Source organism: Crotalus tigris, unplaced genomic scaffold, assembly GCF_016545835.1.
Source record: "Crotalus tigris isolate CLP2741 ecotype Arizona unplaced genomic scaffold, ASM1654583v1 scf7180000020908.629646, whole genome shotgun sequence".
In the NCBI taxonomy this organism is placed as follows: domain Eukaryota; kingdom Metazoa; phylum Chordata; class Lepidosauria; order Squamata; family Viperidae; genus Crotalus; species Crotalus tigris.
The window spans coordinates 554,539-580,935 of record NW_024098249.1 but is presented as its reverse complement, the minus strand read 5'-3'; the positions used below and the strand labels follow the sequence as shown (position 1 = coordinate 580,935).

Below are 26,397 nucleotides of genomic sequence, written 5' to 3'. Positions count from 1 at the left end.
TTCTCCTGGGGAGACCTTTGGGCATGGACTGACTCCACCCTGGAGTTAACCATAAAGAAGCAGTGGCTGCGCTTGTCCGGTGCCACCGACATTGTCCAGCTGCCGTGGCTCCTTCTCCCTGTGGACCTGTGGGCTGCCCCCTTTTTCAGGTTCTCCAAATGGGGAATCCCCCCCCCTACTTCTTTCCCCACATAGAATATACGTCAGTACGTGGGAATAGGCCATTTTTTTGGTCTATTTATGTAGTGTATATTGGAGGAGGTGATCCTTTTGAGAGCTGCATGCAACGAAATTTCATTTTAATGTATGCTGATTAGTGTGCATATAAAATGAAAACGAAGTTATTATTCTATTCTATTCTATTCTATTCTATTCTATTCTATTCTATTCTATTCTATTCTACTCTATTCTATTCTACTCTACGCTACTCTACTCTATTCCATCCTATATTTTCTACTCTACTCTACTCTACTCTACTCTATTCCTATATTCTACTCTATTCTATTCTATTCTATTCTATTCTATTCTATTCTATTCTATTCTATTCTATTCTATTCTATTCTATTCCATTCCATTCTCTATTCTGTCCTGTCCTGTCCTATCCTATCCTATCGGGTGTGGAAGGAAAGAATTTTTTTCCTGTGGTCCTTCTTTTGGTTTGAGATGGGCAGATGTCATTCGAGAAGTGATTAGATCTCTGGGAATGTTCTTGAATGGGAGCGTCCAACTTTGACAACTTTCAGACCGGCTGGGATATCTGGGAGTTGAAATCCACAGGTCTTAAAGTTGTCAAGTTTTGGGAGACCCCTCTGCCCTAACAGGTCCAAACTGACACCTTGAAAGGTCTGCTGACCACCTTCTGCCAGGTTCAGCGACCATTCATGATCAACTCTGGAGTATTCCGACCTCATGATATGCCATTCTGCCTTAATTACACCACCAATAAAAGACTGTACAGGACCTGTTTATCCATTAGAGACTTTTAGTGGGCCATTAAAGTTACTCTGCAGTGGTTGTGTGCTACTAAGTCTCTCTCTATCCTGGCAATGAAACAAAAACAAAACCCTACAGCTTTCAGGGCAAAGTGGTTCCCATCCCTCTTGTGATCCACTCAAGAAGGTCTTCTGCCATTTCATTAATGACTTTCGGAGGAAACCAAAGTGCTCTGGACATGTTGCCAACTTCTCTGATGGTCCAGAAATCCTCACCCAACGGATGGAGGACCTTTTGAAGACTTTCGAGAAGGACCCACGCCATTTGCCCAACCCTTTGTTGACGAAGTAGCTCCACCAAGCCATTTTGAAGGCAAGTTCTTCATCGTTGAAAGAGAGGCCGGAAGTTCTGGCTAGACCTTATCACCATTGCTTGCTTGATTGCAGATTCTGGATAGACTTCAGCCAGATCTCTGGATGAGATGCTTCTCCTGAAAGCAAAATGGAAAACCAGAACGCTATTCTCTGCCCGTCCTGGAATCAATCATGGCTGGCTGGGGAATTCTGGGAGTTGAAGTCCACGTCTCAAAGTCTCAAAGTTTGAGAAACACATCTATGAACTGAGTATTTGGCCAGTGTCTGCAGCTCCTCTTAGATGCTCTTCTCGGATTTTTTTCCAAACTCTCAACATCTTTTTTGTGATATGGTGACCAGAATTGGCTGCAGTATTCCAGGTGTGGTCTTACAAAGGGTTTTATAAAGCAGTACTAATACCTCGCATGATCTTGATTCTATGCCTCTGTTTATACAACCCAGGATTGTATTCGCTTTTTTGGCTGCTGCTGCACACGGCTGGCTCAGGGTCAAGGGATCGTCCATTATCCCAGGCTGAGCGGCTGCGATAGCTTGAAAGTTTGCTCAGAATATGATCGATAAGAAATCTTGCCTTGATGGGACAAATGTTCATAGTGTTGAGCCTCAGAAAACCCAAAGGATTTGGCTCCAGCCAATTGTACCGCAGGACCTTAGACTCCTACTGGACTATCCTTTAAACATGAGCCAGCCGTGTGCAGCAGCAGCCAAAAATGCTAACACAATCCTTGGTTGCATAAACAGAGGCATAGAATCAACTTCACGTGAAGTATTAATGCTGCTTTATGATGCCTTAGTATGGCCACACCTGGAATACTGCGTTTTGGACACCACACCACAAAAAAAAAAAAAAAGTGCAAAGAGCAGCAACTAAGATGATCAAAGGCCTGGAGACTAAAACATATGAAGAACGGTTGCAGGACTTGGGTATGGCCAGTCTAGAGAAAAGAAAGACTAGGGGGGGACATGATAGCAGCATTCCAGTATTTGAGGGGCTGCCACAAAGAAGAGGAGGGGGTCAAATTATTCTCCAAAGCACCTGAAGGCCGGATAAGAAGCAACGGATGGAAACCAATCAAGGAGAGAAGCAACCTGGAACTAAGGAGAAACTTCTTGATAGTGAGAAGAATTAACCAGTGGAACAACCTGCCTCCAGAAGTTGTGAATGCTCCAACACTGGAAGTTTTTAAAAACAGACTGGACAGCTATTTGTCCAGAATTGTAGAGGCTCTCCTGTTTGAGCAGGGGGCTGGACTAGAAGACCTTCAAGGTCCCAGTTCTATTCTGATTCTGATTCTGACTCTGAAGAGCTGCTTGCCTCAGTCGAGAAATTTGGAAAGGACAAGGATTTTTTCCCCCAAACCATCAACTCAATGGCAACCTTACAAAACTTCCTTTTTTTTTTTGCACTTTGGTTTAAAAACAAAACAAAACACAAAGAGAACAGAGGAATTAACTAGATCAACAGAATACAGCTATTATAACATTCCTTTAGTGAGTGTTCAAAGTTATTGAAAAAGTGACAGGATCGTTTTTCACACTTAACGACCATTGTCGCATCCCCAGGATCATGTGATCAAAGTTCGTACGCTTGGCAACTGTCTCGTATTTATGGGGGTTGCAATGTCCCCTGGGATCACGTGATCCCCCTTTGTGACTTTTCAGACAAGCAGAGCGACTGGGGGAAGGCAGATGCTTAACAATTAACAATTGCAGCGATTCACCTCCCAGCTCTGCCGAGAAAAGTCGTAAAATGGGACAAAACTCACTTAACTCAGTTAGCAACAGAAATTTTGGAGTCCACTGTGGTCATAACTCATGGACTGCCTTTTATTCGTGTCTGCAATTCAACAGTAAAACTGCGACACGTTGGAAGCCCCTAGAGACGTTACAAAAAATTAAAACGTTGCCTGCTTGCACATCCGTATTTATTTCACGGAAAAAGTTGAGAGTCAGATAAGAAAATTAAGCCAGTTTGTTGTTGTTGTTGTTGTTGTTGTTGTTGTTGTTATTATTATTTCATGGAGAGAATTGAGCACTTCCTCTATGCAAAGGTGCAATTCATCTGGGGTAGGATCGTGTCCGAAACGTCGCCAAGACACTTCCAATTTGATGCAGGAGAAAACCCAAATAACCAAAGACCTACATGCAAACACTCGCGAAAACCTCAGAAAATATATATATATATATATATATATATATCCAAATTTCTTTTTCTGACAAAGAGTTAAAGAATTAAATTGGGAGACTAAGAGGGGAGGAAAGCCTGTGGCTTGGTGGTTAAATCACTGCCTAGTATGTAAACTGCCCAGGTTCGAATCCCATAAAGGGTGTGGCTAACTGAAGAGAGCAGAATGAGCTCAAAATGGCCATCTTAGTCTCCCAATTTAATTCTTTAACTCTTTGTCAGAAAAAGAAATTTGGATTTGTAAATGTTTCGTAGTTGCGACTTGAACCTGCTTAACGCCCCTAGTTGGGGGTCTGCAAGGCAAAAGAGATTGTAAAAAGTATAACTGCAGTATAGCAGTTAAAAATGTCAAGGTGTAATCAATCAGACCAGTCTGTCTGAAAAACTTCCTGTGTATGTATGTATATATATATATATATATAAAACCAAAGACCTACATACAAACACCCCGCGAAAACCTCAGAAAACATACACACACACACACACACACACACACACACACACACACACAGACACACACACATATATATATATTTCCAACAGTATTTCTCTTTTTTAATTATTGAAAGAGGAATATCACCAGGGGAACAAGAAAAGCAGAAAAAGCTTGAAAATCCGGAATGAACTTCGCAGAAATCTATATGGTTCAGATTTTACACTCCCGTAGAATAACAAATCAGACTCATTTTTATTGATAAAACTATCTATTTTCTTGTCTGTTTATATTATATTAGGGATGTAATTTCTCCAATGGCTCAACACAGAGAGATAAATGAAAGCTTAACAAATTACTGATCTCTATATAAATGGGAACCGGCTCCACCACAGATAAAACCAAAATTAAAATTGCATTAGAACAATAACCCCGATCTAAGCCAAAAGCACTTCATTTTTAAAATGCCGGATTTGCATTAATTAAAACAGCCTAGTATACTAATATTCTAATTATCACTGCAGTCACAACAATAGTAATATAAGCTACCGTAGAAAGGGTATTCTAATGGTATAAAATTCTTTACATTTTGGAGGAATAAATGAGTCGCTCTCTTTAGGTTTGCTGATTGCTTCCAAATAGTCACAAAAATTACAAAAATTATTAAAAAGCTGAATCGTTTCCCTTCAGAATCTCTAGTGGGGATCTGGGGGGGGGGAGAACAGTGCTGTTTCCTTCAGTTGGTGGACCTCAGCCTGGATTTCTAAGTATTTAAATTCAAATTTAAATTCAGAATGGAGCTGAGAGGCACCTTGGAGGTCATCTAGTCTAACCCCCTGCTCAGACAAGAAACCCTACACCATTTCAGACAGATGGCTGTCCAGCCTCTTCTTAAAAACTTCCAGTGTTGGAGCATTCACCGCTTTGGAGGCAGGTTGTTCCACTGGTTAATTGTTCTAACTGTCAGGAAGTTTCTCCTTAGTTCTAGGTTGCTTCTCTCCTTGATTGGTTTCCATCGTTGCTTCTTGTCCTGCCTGGAATAGTTTGGAATGGAATGGAATAGAACAGAACATAGAACAGAACAGAATAGGAAGAAAAGAACAGAATAGAATAAAAGAATGTAGAATAGAACAGAATGTAGAACAGAATGTAGAATAGAATAAAGCAGAAGAGAAGAGAAAATAGAATAGAATAGAAAAAGGAATAGAATAGAATAGAATAAGGAATAGAATAGAAAAAGGAATAGAATAGAAAAAGGAATAGAATAGAACAGAACAGTAGAATAGAAAAAGGAATTGAATCGAATCAAATAGAATAGAATAGAATATAGGGATAGAATAGAGAAGAGAATTAGAATAGAATGAATGGAATAGAATAAGGAAGAGAAGAGAAGAAAAGAGAAGAGAATTAGAATAGAATAGAATAGAATAGAATAGAATAGAATAGAATAGAATAGAATGGAATGGAACGGAACAGAACAGAACAGAATAGAGCTGGGAGGGACTTTGGAGGTCATCTAGTCCAACCCCCTGCTCAAGCAGGAGACCCTTAGACCATTTCAGACAAATGGCTGTCCAATCTCTTCTTAAAAACCTCCAATGATGGAGCACCCACAACGTCTGGTGGCAAGCTGTTCCCCTGGTTAGGGGGACAGCTTGCCACCAGACTTCCTCACTGTTAGGAAGTTTCTCCTTAATTCCAGGTCGTAGGACTTTCTAATAGCCCCACACATATTGGAATACTACTATCGTATCACCTCTAAGTAACAATTAGGTAAAAGTGGAAAAAAACAGACATGAAAAAAAAACAAACCACTCACAGCCAAGACGAACAAACTAATGGAATTTAAAATTTCCCCATTAGCACCAAACCCCGAGGGATTCTTTGGCTAAGGGAGCTGTGGAGATCACTCTGGAAAGAACTCAGACAGCTCCACGAGAAGAAAGAAGGCCGGAGAAGCTGGCCCACCCATCTAGACCTCCCATCGTTTCAATGCAGGTCTCCTCAAAGCGTCTTCTAGCTGCCTTTGATCCGGCCGAGAGGACCACGGGGCTCTTTTAGGCTTCTGCACACGAGGACCAGAAGGAGGACAACCCTGATCAGCCCCAAGATGCTTTCCAGAAAGGTAATAGGAGGTATGATCCGGTCTTCTTGAAGGACACTACGTTGGACAAGAATCTCACAAGAGTCCAGAAGGCAAGACTGAGCCTCTGAAACAGCCCCATATCTGCTTTGCTGGCTGAAGGTTGAGCCCCACAGCCTCGCCCCCTGCTTCTTTTTCCAAAAAAAGGACCCCTTCAAGAAGCTAGCAAAGAATCCCTCTGAGGGAAGAACAGCCATGGAATAGAATAGAATAGAATAGAATAGAATAGAATAGAATAGAGAATAGAATTAAGAATAAGAATAGAATTAAGAATAAGAGTAGCGTAGAGTAAAGAATAAGAATAGAATAGAAATAAGAATAAGAAATAGAATAGAATAGAATAGAATTAAGAATAAGAGTAGAGTAGAATTAAGAATAAGAATAGAATAGAATAGTAGAGTAAAGTATAAACAGAGTAGAATACAATAGAAATAATAATAGAATAGAAATAATAGAATAGAAATAATAATAGAATAGAATAGAATAGAACAGAATTAAGAATAAGAATAGAATTAAGAATAAGAGTAGAGTAGCGTAAAGAATAATAGAATAGAAATAAGAATAAGAAATAGAATAGAATAGAATTAAGAATAAGAATAGAATTAAGAATTAGAGTAGAGTAGAATTAAGAATAAGAATAGAAATAAGAATAACAGAATAGGAATAAGAGTAAGAGTAAGAGTAAGAATAAGAATAGAATAGAATAGAATAGAATAGAATAGAATAGAATAGAATAGAATAGAATAGAATAGAATAGAATAGGAGTAGAGTAGTGTAGAGTAGAGTGGAGTAAAATATAGAGTAAACAGAGTAGAATACAATAGAAATAATAACAGAATAGAAATAAGAATAGAATAGAATAGAATATAGAATAGAATAGAATAGCAGAGTTGGAAGGGACCTTGGAGGTCTTCTAGTCCAACCCCTGCTCAGGGAGGAAAAAGATCCCGAGATACTTCTGATTAAGCCTCTGCTCTTCCTAATAAGCCCAGAGCAATAACATCCAATTAAAAATAATATACTTTCCCCAAATAATACAGCTCTGGGCTGTTTGGATCAAAGTGCCATAGAGAGAATAAAGTTGCCAACGTCACCTGAGCTGAAAACGGCAGGATTTCGCACCGGGGAGCCAGTATCACAAAGGAGATTGCATGTGTAGACAAGCTATTCCTAGATCAACGATAAAAAAAGATATATCACTAAAAGGCAGAGGGCAACATTTCCTAAAGAGGACAAATACGGATCCTCCTTGTCTGTGGAGATTCTCCATCATCCGGGTCCTACTTGTCCCCAAAGATGTTTTTTCAAGAGGCAACTGGACTTTCTTTGTTTTTCTTTGAAGACGTTTTGCTTTCCATCCCAGAAGCTTCTTCAGCTCTGACTGGATGGTGGGGAATGGAAGGATCGTCGTTGAGGCCATTTGGAGGTTTATCTGAATCCTCAGCGTCATCTTAGTGCAAAGGTTTGTAGTGCAAGAAGGCTCCACCCCCATTTGCACCACTCAGGTGACCCTGAGGACACAGGTAAACCTCCAAGTGGACTCAACGACTCTCCAAAAGGAGGCAAAGGACCGGCTGTCTGCAAGGAGTATAAATCCTTCCCTTCCCCACTATCCAGGCAGAGCTGAAGAAGCTTCTGGGATGAGAAGTGAAATATCTTCAAGGAAAAACAAGAAAGTCCAGTGGCCTCCTGAAAAAAAAAAGAGCACCTTTGGGGCAGATACCCCTCGACTCACCCTTCATTTAGTGACCGTTCAAAATGATGACTTATGCCCGTTTTTTTTTCACACGGCCATTGCACCATCCCCAGGGTCACGCAATCCAAACTGAGACTGTTGGCCACTGATTCGTGTTTATGACGGTGGCAGCGTCCCCCAGGTGACGTGGGATCCCCTTTGGCGGCCTTCTAACAAAGCAAAGTCAACGGGGGGAGGCAGATTCGCTTAACAACTGGGGCAAGGAAGGTCGTAAAATGGGGAGAGACTTAACCACGGTCTCGCTTAGCAACGGAAACTTTGACCTCCACTGTAATGGTAAGGGGGTAGGGAGGCGCTCCACCTTTTGCTAAAGCATCCTCTCGGTTTTTAAAGGCACCCCTTTATTACTTGGAAGCTGCAAAATAAAAACGCAATTCTACTGCCTTTCTAGCCAGGTTGAACGGCGGCCCGGATGCATCGCGATTAAAATCCAATGTAAACCCACAACTGCATTGAAAAGACGTCCGGCAGAAAACACACAGAATCTCAATAAAATATAAAGAGCTGGCATCGATCATGATATCCCCATCATTTCTCCCCGAGATTGAAAATAAAAGGGCTGGACATCCCCAAAGCTGGACCGTGGACAGAATTCAAATGGGGCGCAAATGCATTTCAAATTATACATGTTAAAAAGCTGCCTGTAATTTTTAAAAAAAACAAGCACCTGATTTCGTTCCAGCACAGCTTGGCAATAAAGGTACATTTTGGGCTGAGATCTACCCTTTAATTGTGCTTCTAGCGTTTTATTGCAATCTCCAAAATTTCAGAAACTTTTAAAAATTCCACTAGCAGCTTGTAAAGATACCTTCAGCCAAATTACACAATACCCTCTTTTAGTAATTAACCATTTCTCTTTTTTTTTTTTAAAAAAAAACACCTTTTCCCTCCAAAAATCATATACGCCGGCTTCCGCCACCACCGTTTACACATTGCTCCTTTTATCTAGTTTGTTAATATTATAATGCGTAACGCTTTAACACATTTAAACTTTTTAATTGTCTAGAATGGTTACTTTTGATACTATCAGCCAGCTAGAGTCGCTTAATTGAGAGATGGGCGGCATATAAATTTAAATTGAATAAATAAACGAATGCATGCCTTTTGAAAGCAGAACAAAATGGATCTTAGAAATAATTACTATAAAACTATAATGAATTCATGCAAAATTCATTTATTGTGCATGAATTTTAAATACAGGGATACCAAGATTTAAAAACCGATGTCAGTTTTTGTGAAGGCACCAAACATGGAAGATATGGAAAAATATGTCTATTAAATGATAAGTAGTAGGTGAAAACAAAAATAAGCATTTCAAGTATTAAAATATATTTGCTCCAATTAGTTTCTCGCATTTTTTTTTGTGCATTTGGATTACAAAAAAACCCCCACTCACCAATATTCAAATCTGCATTTAACTTCAGTACCTTCACACTGGACCCAATTTGACGGCAAACTCTATTATGTAATACATTTTCACTGTATTTAATTGATAACATACAACGGTATTGGATGTACGAAAATAACTGCTGGCTGGAGAAACACATGACTGATTTTAGGCAGAGCAAAAGAGTTTACCGATTTTGCTAGCCAATCTAGAACAGCTTTAAAAATAATAATACAATAGCTACAACGCCCCAGAACTATTTTAACTTTAAAGAAAGGGTAGGAGCCAAAGTGGAATTCTGCTGGCCATTTTAATAGACTGGAAAGGTTTCAGCTGGAATTGGAAACCTTGTTAGAATTCCTTTTCAAAGAGAAAAGAGTTTTTCTTTTCGGAGTAAGAAATGGGATTAAAAGACGCTATGAATTACATTTCCTATTTGGGAAAGAGGCTACCAGACTCCTGATCTTGGGCTACCATACGTGGTTGTCTTCCCACAACATCCATCCAAAAATTCAAAATCAAATCTCAAGTTGCCTCCCTCCTTATCAAGCACCTGTTTTGGAGAGAGGCAAAACTCAAGGCCGAAAGAGGCCCAGCTGTTCCGGGTGGGAGGGGACACAGGACTTCCTCCGTGGGCCGTTGAACGTGCTGGCATGTTGGGCTACAGACCAGAGGAGACAAAGCTACCCCCCCCCCCGGTTCTCCTCCTCGTGGCCACATTCACCCAACGAGCAAGCTGAGCTCCAAGGCTGGAAAGCCCACCTCCCAACATCTGGATCCTGCTCCACCAGACTCTCCATACAAGGTTCACACCAGAGGCTGGACAGTTCAAAGCTACCCTCTCAAAAGCTAGTCCAAGAATTTGCATGGGCCTAGTTTAAAGCAATGTTGTGACGGTAAAACAGCTATGGTGAGCGACAAAGACAAATACTTATTGCAACAGAAGAGGAGCTCGGCCACTCAGGGTTGAACTGTGGGGTTCCTGGTGCTCCCCAAGCTGGGTGGTTTTCTTGCAGATGTTTCATGACCCAGCTAGGTAACCTCATCAGTGCTAGAAGGGAATAGGGTCTGTGGAGAGGAGGAGGAGGAGGAGGAGGAGGAGGAGGAGGAGGAGGAGGAGGAGGAGGAGGAGGAGGAGGAGGAGGAGGAGGAGAAAAGGATTGTGGGGTCCTTGGTGCTCTCTGAGCTGGGTGGTTTTCTTGCAGACGTTTCATGACCCAGCTAGGTAACATCGTCAGTGCTAGAAGGGAATAGGGTCTGTGGAGAGGAGGAGGAGGAAGAGGTGAAGGAGAAAAGGACTGTGGGTCCTTGGTGCTCTCTGAGCTTGGTTGCTTGCTTAGAGATGTTGAAAAATGAGATAATAAAAGCCCAGTCTAGCACAATACCAACAAAGAAGAAAAACAACAGCTCTCAAAAGAAACCAGCATGGCTGCATAAAGAACTCTCAGCTTGGTTTTCTTCCAGACTTTTCAGGACCCAGCTAGAAGGGAGTGGGATTTGTGGAGAGGAGGAGGAGGAGGAGGAGGAGGAGGAGGAAGCTTATGGAGTCCTTGGTGCTCTCTGAGCTCGCTTGTTTTCTTGCAAACATTTCATGACCCAGCTAGGTAATATCGTCAGTTCTAGAAGGGAGTGGGGTTTGTGGAGAGGAGGAGGAGGAGATGGTGGCAGTGGTGAGGGGTCCTTGGTGCTCTCTGAGCTGGGGGGGTTTCCTTGCAGGCATTCCATGACCCAACTGGGTAGGCTTTGATACACTGAGGATGTTTCCTAGTTGGGTCATGAAACGTCAGCAGGAAAACCACCAAGCTCAGAGAGCACCAAGGAGCCCACAATACTCCTCCTCCTCCTCTTCCTCCTCCTTCCTCCAAACTCCCTTCTAACTTTGATGATATTCCCTAGCTGGGTCATGAAACGTCAGCAAGAAAACCACCCCACTCAGGGCGCACCAAGGACCCCATAAATACTTACGCATGTCGTGGTCTTCTTTTTCCCTCTTAAAAAGGCAGCATTCCCACTGCACTTGATTTCCTTCCCTCTCCAACGCCAGCGGATTCACCTTGCCAACACACTGGCAGTCAGAGAGGTTGGACTAGAACTCAGGACCTCTGTCCAACCTGCTGAGCATTTGAGCCAACCCATCCAACATTTTCTGCGGGAGGTTGGCTGTCCTCTCTGCCTTCCTCCCCTCGGTCAACGCAGACGGAAAGGTCCACCGGAAAGGGATCTACACTTGGAAACCAGAGGAGCTGGAAGGCAACTTGGGATCAACCAGCAGAACCATCAAAACATGTGTAGGGAACCCAATTAAACCACTATTTAAAGCCTCATCAGTGGAAAACTTGTTCAGGCACATACAGATAGTTACAACCATTCCTTTTAGTGACCGTCTGAAGCACTGAAAAAAGGGACTTGTGATCTTTTTTCACATCTACAACCGTTGGTGACAGGATCAAAATCCGGACACCGAGCCACTGACTCACACTTATGACAGTTGCAGCATTCCGTTGAGCCCCTTCTGACAAGCTAAGTCAACCGGGAAGTTACTTAACAACGTTGTCGTTACCGTAACAACTGCGGTGGGGGTCAATTAACAATGGTGGCGAGGAAGATCGTCAAAGAAAGGGGCAAAATCCATTTAACAACGGTCTCCCTTAGCAACAGAAATTCTAAGCTCCGTTGTGGCAGTAAGTCAAGAAACGCCTGTAACAGTCAACGCTGCCCAGATCAATATGTAAAATAAATAAAATAGAAGGAAGCAAATGCTGATCATTTACAAAACACACACACATCACACACAAGATCCACCCAAAGAGACACACATACATACAGAGGGCATCAAGAGCAGAGCAGTTTGGGGGCCATTCATGAAATGGCGGGTCTTATTATCCACTTCTCAGGGGCCCAACGGATAGAAGACAGAATAATTAGTTGGAAGGGGCCCTGGAGGTCTTCTAGTCCAGTCCCCCGCTCAAGCAGGAGGTCCTACACCATTTCAGACAGTCTCTTCTTGAGAACCTCCAGGGATGGAGTCCAACATTGACCGTCTTCTTATCTAGCCTTGACCCTACGAATGACAGACAATTCTCTCTCTCCCGGCTGGTGCAGCCGCACCAAAATAGCTACCACAACTTTGTGAGATTAAAGTCAAAAGAGGTTAACCAGCTCAGGCATAACCCAACTGTTTTTTGATTGACAAAAAACCTGCAGCCGGTGTCTTGGGCCCGAGGGTGACACTTAAGCTATTAGACCATCTGCCACCTTCCCAGGCAGTGCGAGAGGGGCACGGAAACCCAACACCCACAGCGTTGTGGCAATGCCAAACATCCCAAGAATGGTGTCTGCTCACAACTCTGTTATGTTCAGAATGAGGTGCCCCTTCGGCCCAGCCCACTGTCTCCTTCACGGATCCCCGTTTCCAACAGGCTTGCAAAAGCCAGACCGGCTAGCTGGTTCCTCTTACCTTCCTCGTGTTTTACACCTACGTGTAGGCTCAACAAATAATCTAGGACATATCGAATTGACGCGGCTGAAGAATGCTGGAGGCAACGATCAAGCTGCAGACGCAAATCTAAGGCTCCCACCCAGAGACACCTATTAGGGAATGAGTCTCTCGGAAATCAACGGAGTTCGCTTCTTAATAAAGCCGGAGACGTCCAGTCCTGTTGAACCGATTCACCTGTCGAAAGGTTAAAGAGAAGGCTCGCTCAAAGAGGATTTTCGGTTTCAAATGTACCTTACACCTTAGAAGAGACTGAAGGAGCAGTTGGCACAATCGTACCAGGCTCTCGGAATTTTGAAATTGCGTTGGGGATATTGAACCCCCACGGCTGAAGATGCCATGGACCTCTCCATCGCTAGGAACTTCCCCCTCATCTTAAGAGGCCAGGGGTCTGCAAACCTGGCAACTTTAAGACTTGTGGGCTTCAAATCCCCAGGCATAAAGTTGGAAGGGACCTTGGAGGTCATTTAGTCCAACCCGCTACTCAGGCAGGAAACCCTGTACCATTTCAGACAAATGGCTGTCCCGTCTCTTCTTAAAAATTTCCGGTGTCGGAGCATTCACAGCTTGAGTGATCCCACTGGTTAATTGTTCTCACTGTCAGGAAGTTTCTCCTTAGTTCTAGGTTGCTTCTCTCCTTGATTAGTTTCCATCTATTTTGCTTCTTGTCCTGCCTTCAGGCGCTTTGGAGAATAGCTTGACTCCCTCTTCTTTGGGGCAGCCCCTGAGATACTGGAAGACTTGCTATCGTGTCCCCCCTCATCCTTCTCTTCATTAAACTAGACATACCCAATTCCAGCAACCGTTCCTTGTATGTTTTAGCCTCCAGTCCCCTGATCATCTTTGTTGCTCTTCTCTGCGCTCTTTTTAAAGCCATGAACTCTCTTGTTCAGAAACTGTCCAATTTGGGCATACATTGGGCAGCTGGGGAATTCTGGGAGTTGAAGTCCACAAGTCCTAAATTGGCCTAATAGAGGCCACCCGGTGCAGCAGACAATGAGTTGAGACAGCTCCCAACCAATGGAAACTTCAGCGTATGCATCCTGATGTTCCCCTAAAACAGGGGTCTTCCAACTTGGCCCTTTGATGACTTGTGGACTTCAACTCCCAGAATTCCTCAGCCAGGCACACATGCCTGGCTGAGGAATTCTGGGAGTTGAAGCCCATAAGTCATCAAAGGGCCACGTTTGAAGACCCCTGCCCTAAATGTGCTCGGAGTGCCTTCATTCTCCGAGAACTATTCATGAACCTAATTATTGATTTATTAAACAAATTTAGCCGGCTGCCCTCCTCTCACACAAGTGAGTCCAGACAGCTTACTGTTAACATTAAAAGCCAGGTTCAATTTTTGCTTGTTCATTTCACGGCCATCTTTTTGCCCAAAAAAATAAAAATAAAAAATGGGCAGCTTTACAGAAGAAATCGTATCTCGGCCGTTAGAGCATGGAAGCAGCTCTTTAAAATATAACAAGAGGGGTGTTTTATACTTAACCGCTAAATTTCAGGCTTAATTTACAGAAGGAAGAATATAAAAGAACCATTTTGGATCTGCCTTCAGGGACCCATTGGACTTGACGTCCCTCAACTGCTAAAGTCCTCGCCTCCAGATGTTCCACCAGAAAAAAAGCTTCTGGATCTCTTCTCCAAAATTCCTCGTCTCCAAAGCTGAAGAAGCACGTAGCCAAAACAACACGGGTTCCTGAAGAGCCTTCCACCCCACCCCATCCCACAAAAAGACTTTGGAGACAAAGAGGGAAACAGATCAAATTACACATCTCTCCCCAAAATGGGACAATGGAAACCTTCCGGAAGAAAATTAGATATGGGAAGAGGGAATTATGAGAATTATGGGTTTCAGGGCTGCTCCGATACGATTCTGTGGGCTGTGCAATGCTCCCTCAGTTTGGTTGGGTTTGTTTTGTTTTGGTTTTTTTTTTGCGGATGTTTCATTACACAAATTAGGCAACCTCATTACTGCTGGTGAGGATGTCGCTTAAGTTTGGGTCGTGAAACGTCTACAAGAAAACCACCAAGCTCAGAAAGCTCCAAGGACCCTTCATTTCAACCCTGAGCTACAAATACGATACAAACAGGATAGCAGTGTTCCAGTATCTGAGGGGTGCCACAAAGATGAGGGGTCACGTTATCACGTGATTCTCCAAAGCACCAGAAGGCAGGAGAAGAAACAATGGGTGGAATCTGACCAAAGAGAGAAGCAACCTGGAATTAAGGAGAAGCTTCCTAACAGGGAAGATGATTAACCAGCGGAACAGCCTGCCACCGGAAGTTGTGAGTGCTCCATCACTGGAGGTTTTTAAGAAGAGACTGGATAGTCATTGGTCTGAGATGGTGTAGGTTCTGCTGCTTGGGTGGGGGGCTGGACTCGAAGACCCCCCAAAGTCCCTTCCAACTTTATTCTATTCTAAGAAGCAAAAGATGGAAACTAATCAAGGAGAGATCCAATCTGGAACTAAGGAGAAATTTCCTGACAGAATAATTAATCAGAAGAAGGTCCAAGGTCCCTTCCAGCTCCATTCCATATTTTCTATTCTATTCTATTCTATTCTATTCTATTCTATTCTATTCTATTCTATTCTATTCTATTCTATTCTGTAATTCTATTCTATTCTATTCTATTCTGTAATTCTATTCTATTCTGTAATTCTATTCTATTCTATTCTGTAATTCTATTCTATTCTATTCTATTCTATTCTATTCTATTCTATTCTGTAATTCTATTCTATTCTGTAATTCTATTCTATTCTGTAATTCTATTCTATTCTATTCTATTCTATTCTATTCTATTCTATTCCTATTCTATTCTATTCTATCCTATCCTATCCTATTGTATTCTGTAATTCTATTCTATTCTATTCTGTAATTCTATTCTATTCTATTCTGTAATTCTATTCTATTCTATTCTATTCTGTAATTCTATTCTATTCTATTCTATTCTATAATTCTATTCTATTCTGTAATTCTATTCTATTCTATTCTATTCCATATTTTCTATTCTATTCTATTCTATTCTATTCTATTCTATCCTATTGTATTCTGTAATTCTATTCTATTCTATTCTATTCCATATTTTCTATTCCATTCCATTCCGATGTTCTCTCTTTACTGATACAATTCTGCATTTTTAGACCAACAGTGTTAGGGCCCTAACATGAAAAGCTATATTTTTAAACAAAAGCAACGGATTGGACTCAATCTATCATTAGAGAAAGCATTTTCTCAAGACAGCAACCCAAAGCTGCCCAACACACAGCCCCCGTTGCCTTCCATGGCAAACCACAACCCCAGCCCCAACCTTGCTGAAAAGCAAAGCCACACACACTAGCAACAGCCCATTGTGCGATGCTAAGGAGAAGACGTCCAAGCTCACAGGAGGGGCGTTCCTATCAAAGACCCTGGAGGACCAGACACACCCAGAAACCTCAGGGAAAGGACTCCAGTGTCTGTGGAGGTTCTCCACCCTCCAGGCCATCGTTGTCCCAAAGCTTGTTTTTTTTCCAAAAGGCCAATGGACTTTCTTGTTTTTTTTCCTTTGAAAACGTTTTGCTTTTCATCCAAGAAGCTTCTGAAACATTTTCAAAGGAAAAACCAAGGAAATTCAGTTGCCTTTTGGAAAAAAAAAAGAAATGGGATAAAAGACTCCAATGCACAAACTTAACGTTGCTCTAAAAGCAGGCCCTTTCCATCTTCCAAAAGATCGTTTCCACAATCTCAGCATCTCAGCTGAAATCTCAGTTGAAAAAGCTGGAGATGCTGCATCTGGTTCACGCCCTCAAAGAATCTGCAGCTACTTTTTGTATCTCTCTTCTCCTTCCTTGGTGCCCGTCTTGTTCCATCACCATCGGAGGACACAAGAGAACCCCCCAGAATGAAGGATTTAAAAACCGCCCGTCGAACGCACCGTGGCTAAACAAGATACGTCCATTTTGTTCCCATTTCTCAATCCAGCTGTGCATTTATGCAGCTGTTTTTGTTTTTGTTTTAGAGAAAACAAAACAGAGGCCCAAACCCAGAAAGCTGAAGAAAGAAATAAGTTGCGTAATGATTCCCTTCTGGAGTTCCCAGCCTCCGAACAAGAGAAGCATAAATTCTTAACGGAGCCTACACAGACCAGGCACTTGTGGTAAGAAATTCTCCATTTGCTGAGAAGGCGTTAGATATCCAAACTGCCCTGTCTATCAATGCCTCACCTCTAAGTCAGAAGTTCACCCTACGTACAGCTCACTCTTTTTTTCCCACTAGCAGAATTTTGACTGCTTACCGTCTCCCCCGGCCATCTTGGGAATCTTGCAAAGAGAAAGAGATTTAATTTTTTTAAAAAAAATAAATAAATAGGAATGCAAGATACAGCTGAGCACATGACAAAAAACTGCAACATGTAAACGGTGGCTAACGTGGCAAAGCGTGTATGACACACAGAAACATAGTGAGCCATTTTGGTTTCTCTGTAGAAATAAAAGATATCGCTTCAAGAAAGCAAGAACTTGAGCACAGTTTTTTTCGTTGTTGCTTTTACTTAATTTTTTTAAAAAAAGCTATAAAAGCAAATTTAAATAGCACCTGCTCTTGCACTACGAGTAAGCTAATGAACCTGGCTTATTTTTGGAGGCTGGAAACCTAGAACTGCTGAAATCCTTCAGTATTAAGTCATCGTCCCTAAATTGTAGGGCTCCCAAAACTCTATTGGATCCCTGCGTTACGTGAATTCGGTGCTTATGCCACGGAATATTTTATTGTCCTATTAATTGTCCTAAATCAAATGTTACGTTGCCCTCTTTCGCAAACCCCAGAACGTGATTAAATCACAAACCCTGGCTTGTGGACTCAAGCTCAAAGCGGCTTGTGAACCGCATCCACGCCACTCAACGATGCACAATTTCTTGGCAGATCCTTCTCTGAATAAATATCGTTAAAGTAAGGAAGTGGATTGCCCAGATGTTAGTAAGACCGAATGGCATCGCATTTTGGGTTGGAGCATTCATCGCAGAAAGGAAAAAAAAACCTCTTAAATCTGTCTGAGAATGGGTGGAATCCATTTCCAGCCAAAAAGAAGACCCCACCCCAAACACAAAGGGGTTTGAAAGTATTATTACTAATAATGAATTTTATTTTTTTTACCGGAGAGAGGAAGTTTTATAGTATGGAGGGCTTTTTGCACAGACAGCAAAGTACTTTCTCCAGCGTAATCCTAGAGAGATCCAGTGAGAATTGAGTCCCTTGAACTTGGCAGAACTAGGGAGCAGAAAAGAGACCTTTCAATCTGTCCATCTAGAAGGGACCTATACAATCAAAAGAATTGGAAGTAAGGAAGGTGTGACTCGAATGCCTGCGCATCGCTGCCCGTTCGGACATGACCACCTACATCACATCAGCCAAACTGTCAATCTGGCCAGTTTTAAATTGACAACCGCAGCAATTGTATTACAGTAACAGTTTACAAGACCCACAGAGGAGCGAATTCAATCATTAACACCGCTATTAAAAGCCCAAATCTGTCTCGTTTTGCCAAATCTGCAAAGGAAGTCCACAGGATCGAGGCAAATTACTCAGATCCCCATACCCAAGGAAGAACCGACATTAAATTGTCTGTTTCCCCGCATCTCTGGATTCATATTTCTGAACAAAGTCGGGGGTTTTGCCAGCCAGCAAGCACCGCCATTCCAATATGAAAAGAAAAGAGGGGAGAAACTCCATAGCAGACAAAAAAAACCCAAAACTGGTTTCCTTGTTATTAGCAGGGAAACCAGCGCCGGGCCTGCAAAACCAACGTTAGTTCTCCAAATAAATATAGGTGCATTTGTAAAATAATAAATCTCACAGGCAGACAAGCCAAATGGCAGCCTGATGGACACCGAACGTTTATTTTTAGGGATGGGGTTGTAATATTTAAAAAATGTTAATTGCACAGGGCTATTTAGGCCTCCCCCCACTCCCCTAACCGGCAAAAGACAAACAGACGTGAATGCAGCAGCCGGATTGAACCACAGGAATGATCAAAATGCAACATCCCACATGCTCTATGTAGGAAAGAAATCCACCAATTTAGGGACCGGGCCCATAAAGTTGTTACGTAAGGGCAGGACAAGATCCCCCTGCTTAAGGGACTGCAGCTTATCAAGGAAAATTTAAGCAGCCCACAGGGAAAGGGCCAAACAAGAGACGCAGGGCTTGGGTCTGATGAAGAAAAAGTGGCTAGGGAATCAGCTAGAGAATCATTCCTCGCCTCTCCGCAGTTTTAAGACAAGGAGAAGCAACTGTTCCAGCACAGAGACCCAGCAATCAGTCAACAGTGGGAGAATCAAAGGTTCCAGACACAGCAAATCTTCAAATTCTTGCTACACAAAAAAACAATGCAGTAATGTTTGGGTCTTCATGAACATCCTATCCAGATTATTACTACTATACTGAGAGCAGCTAAGATGGGGCAGTCGCCAAATCAGGCTTAAAGTTTGCTTTTCAAAATCCAGGCTTTGGAATAAAGTATTTATATGCTGGATGAAAACAGGGCAAAAGGAAGCCCCCCCCCCACAAAGAAATCAACGGATGCATTTGATCTTCATCCCAAGCTCTGGAAACCTGGCTAAATGCAGAATGCCGTAGACCAGTGTTTCCCAAACTTGACAATTTTAAGGCATGAGGACTTCAACTCCCAGAATTCCACAGCCAGCAACGCTGGCTGTGGAATTCTGGGAGTTGAAGTCCACATGCCTTAAAATTGTCAAGTTTGGGAAACACTGCCGTAGACAAACACCACTTTATAGCTGCCCCTCTTGTAAGTCTACCTTTAAAATCTATCTAGAATATATATTCCATCCTCAGTTTTATTTTGGCTCATGTTTACCTGACGCCGAGCTTTCTGGATACTTGACATGATTGTCCCTCAAAAAAATGATTTATCTGCAGGAATGCCAAGTGCTTCAAGTCACAGAGACCATGAGAGGCAGGGATTGCAAACAATATTTGGAGCAAGGGGAATCAAAACTGCAGGAAAACGTGCAAGCTCTTGTCCTCCCCGTGAAACAAGTCAGAAGCAAAGCTAGAGAAAGTAAGGTGTCTCTTCCAAGCAGCCCCTGAGATCTGGTGCATGTTGTGTTTTAGGCAATAACAACATAGCAAGTTGCCATTTTTTGCTCTTTTCTCCGGAATATTGGATTCCCAGACTTTCGCTAGTCATCTCCCGTCCAAAAATGGACCAGCTGAAAACTTTTTTTTTTCTTTCTGAGAGCATCAGAGTCAGGGCACTGCTGCTTCTTAGCTGGATTTATATTAAAAGTGAGGAAGAAGAGCAGCTACTTACTGCTAAGTATGATCTTGTATTACTTTCCATGGCTAAATTAGAAAGAAATACCAAAGGGAAATATTAAAAGCTAGTTAGGTTATTTAATTGTTTGGTGAATTTGCTCTAGCTTGAAGTTGCATGTAATCATATAAATAACACAACATAAGTAAGAAAATATATATTGTTTATGAACTAAAGCAGAAAAATGTTCAGGATTAGTGAGGAGTTACAGATAACAAAAAAATCTCCAAGATATTTGAATTTCCTGTTCAAAATGGCAATTCTGTTTCTGACGAAGCCTACAACAAAATGAATGTTTCTATTAATGAAGCAGGATTGGAGTTCAAATGTGTAATATGCATAAAATCATGAGGCACTAAGATCAGATTTTGAAAATAAATATCTTAAAATTGCAGTAGCTCTTGTTTTCCCTAGAAACATTAGTTCTTCCAAGCAAGCTTGGAGCAATTTGCTTAGTTAGGGCACTGCTGCTTCTTAGCTGGATTTATATCAGAAGTGAGGAAGAAGAGCAGCTAGACACAGCAAAAAACAAAACAGGAAGGAAGGAAAAAATATTAAATTTAAACTCTGGGAGAAGTTAATTGAAAGCACAATCTTTCTCTCTCTTTTTTTGTACTATGCAGCGGGACCAAATGGGGACCCTATTTTAGACAGTGTCAGCTTTTTTTCCGCCTATTTGCTTTTTTTCAGGGTTTTTTTTTTTCTTATAATGCCGAAGGAGAGACTGCAAAGCAAAGCACGGCAAAAAGAGACCCCCACCCAGTTCTCCAAAGAAGCCACAATGTGTGTGATCCCAGCGGCGTTCGCAAGGAAGCAACACCCAAGGATCTGGCCCCACGCAGAGTTGCGCACTGCAAAAAAAAAAAATTTTTTTTTTTTTTTTTAGCTTTCAGCCCAACAATGATATGGAAAAATCACTCAAGGCAACCAGACCTAGAACAGGATCCTGAAACACTGGAAAAAGGCTTTTCCCCCACACTTCCCCAGCCCCCCCCCCAACTTGCAATAAAGTCATCTCACCCGTGACTTGATCTTTTGATGGCTTCCAAAAGAAATAGAGGAGCGTTAACTCACTTGCCCAACGCCTCTGAGGAGATTCCAGAGATCCAGGATCCGGATCTGAAGATGCATTTTAGCAAGCCTCAAGTTCCTTTCTTCAAACTGAACCGTTTCCTTGCCCTTCTCGGAGGCTAGAAAGAAACCAGCCAGAGGATGATGCCCAGGGAAGCACAAATCTGCATGAGAACAAAACAGCTAAAAGAACAACTGCAACAAAACAAATCAGCAGAGACAGCGTTGTCTCCTACCACAAAAAAAGCAGAAAGCAACTTTAGGCAGAAACTGTTTTAAAACCTGTTTTAAAACTCAGCCGTTGTCTCTCCCCCCCCCCCCATTTGCAGCATTTGTAAAAAGAACCGGCAACAGGTGAATTGCAAAGAAATCTAATTTGGACTTTACCTTGATAATACGATATTCTATTCCTCCCTCTTATTCCGAGGAGCCACGGAGAGGACTCCAAATGCTTGGATCAAGCCCCCCATATTTATTTTATTTTGTTTTGTTTTTTGGTCCATGAATTCCTCACCCGGCTGTTCCCCAAAGGAGCTGATCTTAAGCCCCACGCGTGGAAATAAATCTCAATGATCGTTAGATATTTTTTTTTTCCTCTAGGAGGAGAAATTTTGAAGCATCCTAAGATAAACTAAGTTTCTCCCAGATTTGCTGCCCTTTTTCTCCAGCAAAATCCTTTTTTTAAAAAAAAAAAAAAAATTAAGGTTTCCTTTTTCTCACCCTATTCTGCCCTTTAATCAATTTTCTGGGCTATTTTTTTTTTTTTGTAAAAAGAAGCAGAGTGTGATTTAATGGGTTGAAAACACACCGCTTAAAATATCCAGACAACTTCCAGCATCTAAAATATTACATTTGCTGGTTTGGAAAGAAGGTTCCCCCCCTCCCCCCCCGTGGATGAATTAGCCCACACCGGTATTTTTAAGCTCTGCAAAAATGATTTAAAAAAGAGGATCTGCTTAGCTCAGAAGATGGAGGGGGGGAGAAAGTCATTTATTACCATTTAAATACTTATGGGCATTACTGTGCTGTAATAAAAGAAGCAGCCAAAATTGTTAAATAGGAAACGAGATTATCTTTTCACCAAATTCTTTCTAATGAGATACAAACAGGATGAGATTTGATCAAAAAGAGGACTTGCAGATTAGAAAGAGGACTTGCAAATATAGATAGATAGATAGATAGATAGATAGATAGATAGATAGATAGATAGATAGATAGATAGATAGATTAAAAGGTGCATTTTCATATTACTTCATACCCAAAGTAGCTACAATGCATGTTTGACCCAGAATGGAATACAGATATTCACAAAGTTATTTTAAAATGTTCTTTCCGTGTTTAAAAGCTGCAGGTTAGCATTACAAAATTTGCCCTGGCTTCGTCTAAAACAAATGGCTTTTTTTTTTTATAGAAAACTGAATCCATGTATAAATCTTACCAAAAAGGAAAGGGATACATAGATAAAGCTGAGAGGGAAAATTTAAATATTGAAGGTGATCTGAAACAGAATCTACAGAAAACCATAGGAAAAAAAAATCAAAAGAAACCCAAACAGCAAATGCAAGACTATCTATTTTGCTAGGCAATGTTTGAACTAAAGGCCTTTTAATTTCATCTGTCCAGCCTTGCAGAAAATTTCAAATGTTTTCTAAATCTCTGGGTTCTTTCCAGAGGCTAGAATTATGCAGACTCATACATTTTCTCTCTGAAAAAAAGCAAATCAGAATTATCTCTCTCCCCCCCCCCCCCCCCGTGTTTTCTCCTCCTCAGACAAACCAGACGCAAAGATCTTCAGCAGATTTAGAAAAACTAGAAAGGGAAGACCAAGGGATATTTATGTCTAAAGAGATTTATTTTATTTTTTTTTTTTGTTTCGTAGCAAATGAAAGCTAGGATGCCTGAACACAAACAGAAACAGTTCATGACAAATAAACAAAAAATATATTTATCTATATATAAATATTAAGTTGGTTTGAGGTTGTAACTTGCCTGCATGGCTCAAAAGCAGGATGTGAAAAAAAGAAAAGAAAAAACAATAAAGATTAAGAACTGAATCAAAGCTTCAGAGGAAATCAATTTTACCTAGATGAAACTGTTAAAAACCACAAAAATTGAAAGGTTCATTTAAAAAAAATGCACCAGTTTCCAAAATGTCACACAAATTGTGCCGGGCTTTTGAGAAACGCCCCCCATTAGTCATTTAGCATCCTTATTCCCTTTACGATTTCATTTTTTTTTAAATAAACGTTGAAAAACAGCATCCCCTCCGCCCCCCCCCCCCCGGAAATCCAGTTCAGTAAAGCGAATTTGCCCCGGAAAAGCGGTCAACTGCCAAGATTTTCCCGTGGGCTAATTCTGCAATAAATAAAGTGTGCATTTTTTATCAACCAAGGTTCTGACTTGCGTTTCACACGCTCCCTTGAAATTTAATAAATAATTCTGGTGCATAGTATTTGTATAACATCAATATAGCAGCAGTTCATATAGTCATCTATTGCCTTTTCAAATCATCTTTAAGTAAGGAGTGTTTAAATTTTTTTTCTTCCCCTTCCCCCCCCCTCTCCCAATAATTGTTTTAAACAGCATAGATTAATTTTTTAAATCTCTATAAAACAAACAGCATTATTATTTTTTTTTAATCCAATCGATTACTGTATATAGTGCATTCGGCTCTGTCAACATCGTCGTTTAAATTAATGCTTTATATTATTTGCATGCTATTACATACAAACTTTCATTAAGACTCATGTTTGAAGTTCGTTTTGTTTTTTGTGTGTTTTTTCCTTTTCATTTAAACACCAAGCAAAGGAAGGCTGGAGAAAACCAGGGGTGGGGTCCCGGGGGGGGGGCGGGGAGAGGTGGGGTAGAGGGAGAAGAAGGAGGGGGGGGGATCAAAGGCGACCGCTATACAAGTGGACACTTTGAATAATAAGTTAATTGGCTCAGTTCCCCGTCTTAAAAAAAGGACGCACAGACACACAACTAGGAATTAAGGGGAAAGAGGACGGGAGGGGGGGGGGGTTAAGATTAAAAAGGCAAGTAAACTCAGCCCAGCTTCCGAGGCCGAACAAAGCCGAGTCCCCGCCGGCAAAGAGGCGCTGGGGCCGCCCCGTCGAAAGAAGAAGGAGCCAGCGAGCCAGACGGGACGGGCGGACCGAGGCGGCCTCGCCCGGAGCAGGGCGCCCCGTCGGGGAGGCGAGGCGGGCTAAATCCCATACATGGCCGGCATGCAGGAATGCTCAGAGGGGTTCCGTCGGGGCAGGAGGAGCGGGAGGGGGGGGCTCCGTCGAAGGGTCCCTGGCCCGGCTAGTCCAGCGTCCAACGGCTCCTATCCGTCCGTCCGTCCAGGCGGGGGGGGGGGCGTCCAGTCTCTCTCCGTCCAAGGCGGTCCGGGCGAGGCGGGCATCTGCTGGGCCGTCGAAGAAGAGGGTCCACGTCCAGGCGGACGGCCAGCCACACAGCCAGACCGACCGACGGGTGGGTGGGTGGGTTGGCTGGCAGGAGGGTTCCCCCCTTCCCTTCCCAGCGCTGCGCCCTCGTCCTCCCGTCGGGCCGGCATGGAAGGCCCCCCCTCCTCGGTCCTCGCCGTCGAGGCCCGGCCGCTCTCACAGGAAGAAGTCCGCGGGCTTGGGGGGGCCGGGGGCCGGCGGCGGCGGGGGCTCCCGGGGCCCGGTGGGGCCGTTGGGGCCGGCAGGGGGGAAGGCGCGCCCGGCCAGCTTCTCGTACTTCTCCTTGTAGAGGTCGCGCTCCTTGGCCAGACGCGCCACGTCGAGCTTCAGCTGCTCCACCTGGCCCTGCAGCTGGCACTTCTCGTTCTCCAGGATGTGCCGCTGCTGGACGCGCTTGTAGCGGCAGGACTGCGCGTAGCCGCGGTTCTTCAGCGTGCGCCGCTTCTGCTTCAGGCGGATCACCTCCTCCTTGCTGAAGCCGCGCAGCTGCCGGTTCAGCTCGCGCACCGACATGGAGACCAGCTGCTCGTCGGAGAAGCGCTCCTCCAGCCGCGCCTGCAGGTGGTGGTGGTGGTGGTGGGCCGGGTGGTGGTGGTGGTGGTGGTGGTGGTGGCCGCCCCCGGCGCCGTGGTTGTGGTGGTGGTGGTGGTGATGGTGGTGGGGGCCCAGCGGCGGGTGCGCCCCGGCGGAGCCCGGCGCCAGCTCCTCGCCCGGGAAGGGCTGCCCTCGGAAGCCGTCGAAGCTGCCCCCGCCGCCCGGCCCGCCGTGGTGCCCGTGGGGATGGGGGTGGGCGGCAGAGGCGGCGGCGTTGACGTGGTGCGGGGCGCCGATCAGCGCCTCGACGGCGTCCTCGGGGGTCAGGTTGAGCGCCTCCGGGTTGAGGTGGTGCTGGTAGCTCGACATCCAGTAGAGGTCCTCCAGCTGCGCCGCCTTGCCGGGCGCGGGGTTGCCGTGGCCGCCGTTGGGGTGGCCACCACCGGGACCTCCCGTCGGGGCTCCCAGGCCGGGCGCGGTCTGCCCGCCGGGGCTGGCGTCGCAGAAGCTGGGCGAGGAGGGCACGGAGGAGCAGGGCGTGCTGAGCGGCGTGGAGGAGAGCGAGCCCGGCGGCGGCAGGCGGTGGCAGAAGCGCTCCGCCTCAGCCGGCTCCTTCTTCACCTCGAACTTCATCAGGTCGAAGTCGTTGACGTACTCGATGGCCAGCGGGCTGCTGGGCAGCTCGGCCCCGCTCATGGCCAGCTCCGAGGCCATCTCAGGCCACGGCCAGGGCCGCCAGCCCCGCCGACGGCCCGCCGACGACGGCGGCAGCAGCCCCGCCGCCCGCCCCGTCCGCCGCGTGGCTCCCCCAGCCCTGCCCCGGGGGTGGGGTGGGGGGGAATGGAGGTGGCCGCTGGCCCGGCTGGGCTCCCCCGGGACGGCGAAGGGTCCCCGCTGCGGGGAGGAGGAGGAGGAGGAAGAGAAGGAGGAGGGGGCTGCTGGGCGACCCCCCCCCCGCCGGCCCGTTCCGCGCGAGGGTCCCGGCGCTGCGCCCTCCGCCGCCGGCCAGCCCGCCGCCTCCCCCCTCCGCGCGCGACTGAAGTGCTGAAGGGGGCATTCTGCCTTTTATAGGGAGGCCGGGCAGGCCCCGCCCGCCGAGGCGGGGGCTGCCCGCCTCCCCGCCTATAAGGGGCCGGGGCTGGCGGGGCCGCCGGCTGAGCCTATCGCAGCCCCGCCGTCCAGCTGTCAGTCTCTCGCGGGAACAGCTGGAAGCCGAGGGGAGGGGAGGGGAGGGGGGAGAGAGGGAGGGAGGAGGGAGGCTCCCCCCAGCGGCCGCACCAGGCAAGGGTCCCCCGGCGGGGGCGGGGCTCCCCGCGCA

The 26,397-nt window shown here is 44.3% G+C and overlaps 1 protein-coding gene and 1 long non-coding RNA gene across 2 annotated transcripts; both read right to left on the bottom strand.

Annotated features, from left to right (window-relative positions):
* Positions 1 to 914: 914 nt before the first annotated feature.
* Positions 915 to 21,374, bottom strand: LOC120319646. Its single transcript, XR_005559803.1, has 3 exons — positions 21,100 to 21,374; positions 7,163 to 7,238; positions 915 to 1,423 (listed from the first exon to the last, which is right to left on the bottom strand). It is a non-coding gene; the product is annotated as an uncharacterized LOC120319646 (long non-coding RNA).
* A 1,555-nt stretch (positions 21,375 to 22,929) lies between these two features.
* MAFA (MAF bZIP transcription factor A) lies at positions 22,930 to 26,097 on the bottom strand. Its single transcript, XM_039368724.1, has one exon. The coding sequence runs from the start codon at positions 25,791 to 25,793 to the stop codon at positions 24,702 to 24,704; it is 1,092 nt and encodes a 363-aa protein (XP_039224658.1). The 5' UTR covers positions 25,794 to 26,097; the 3' UTR covers positions 22,930 to 24,701.
* Positions 26,098 to 26,397: the final 300 nt, after the last annotated feature.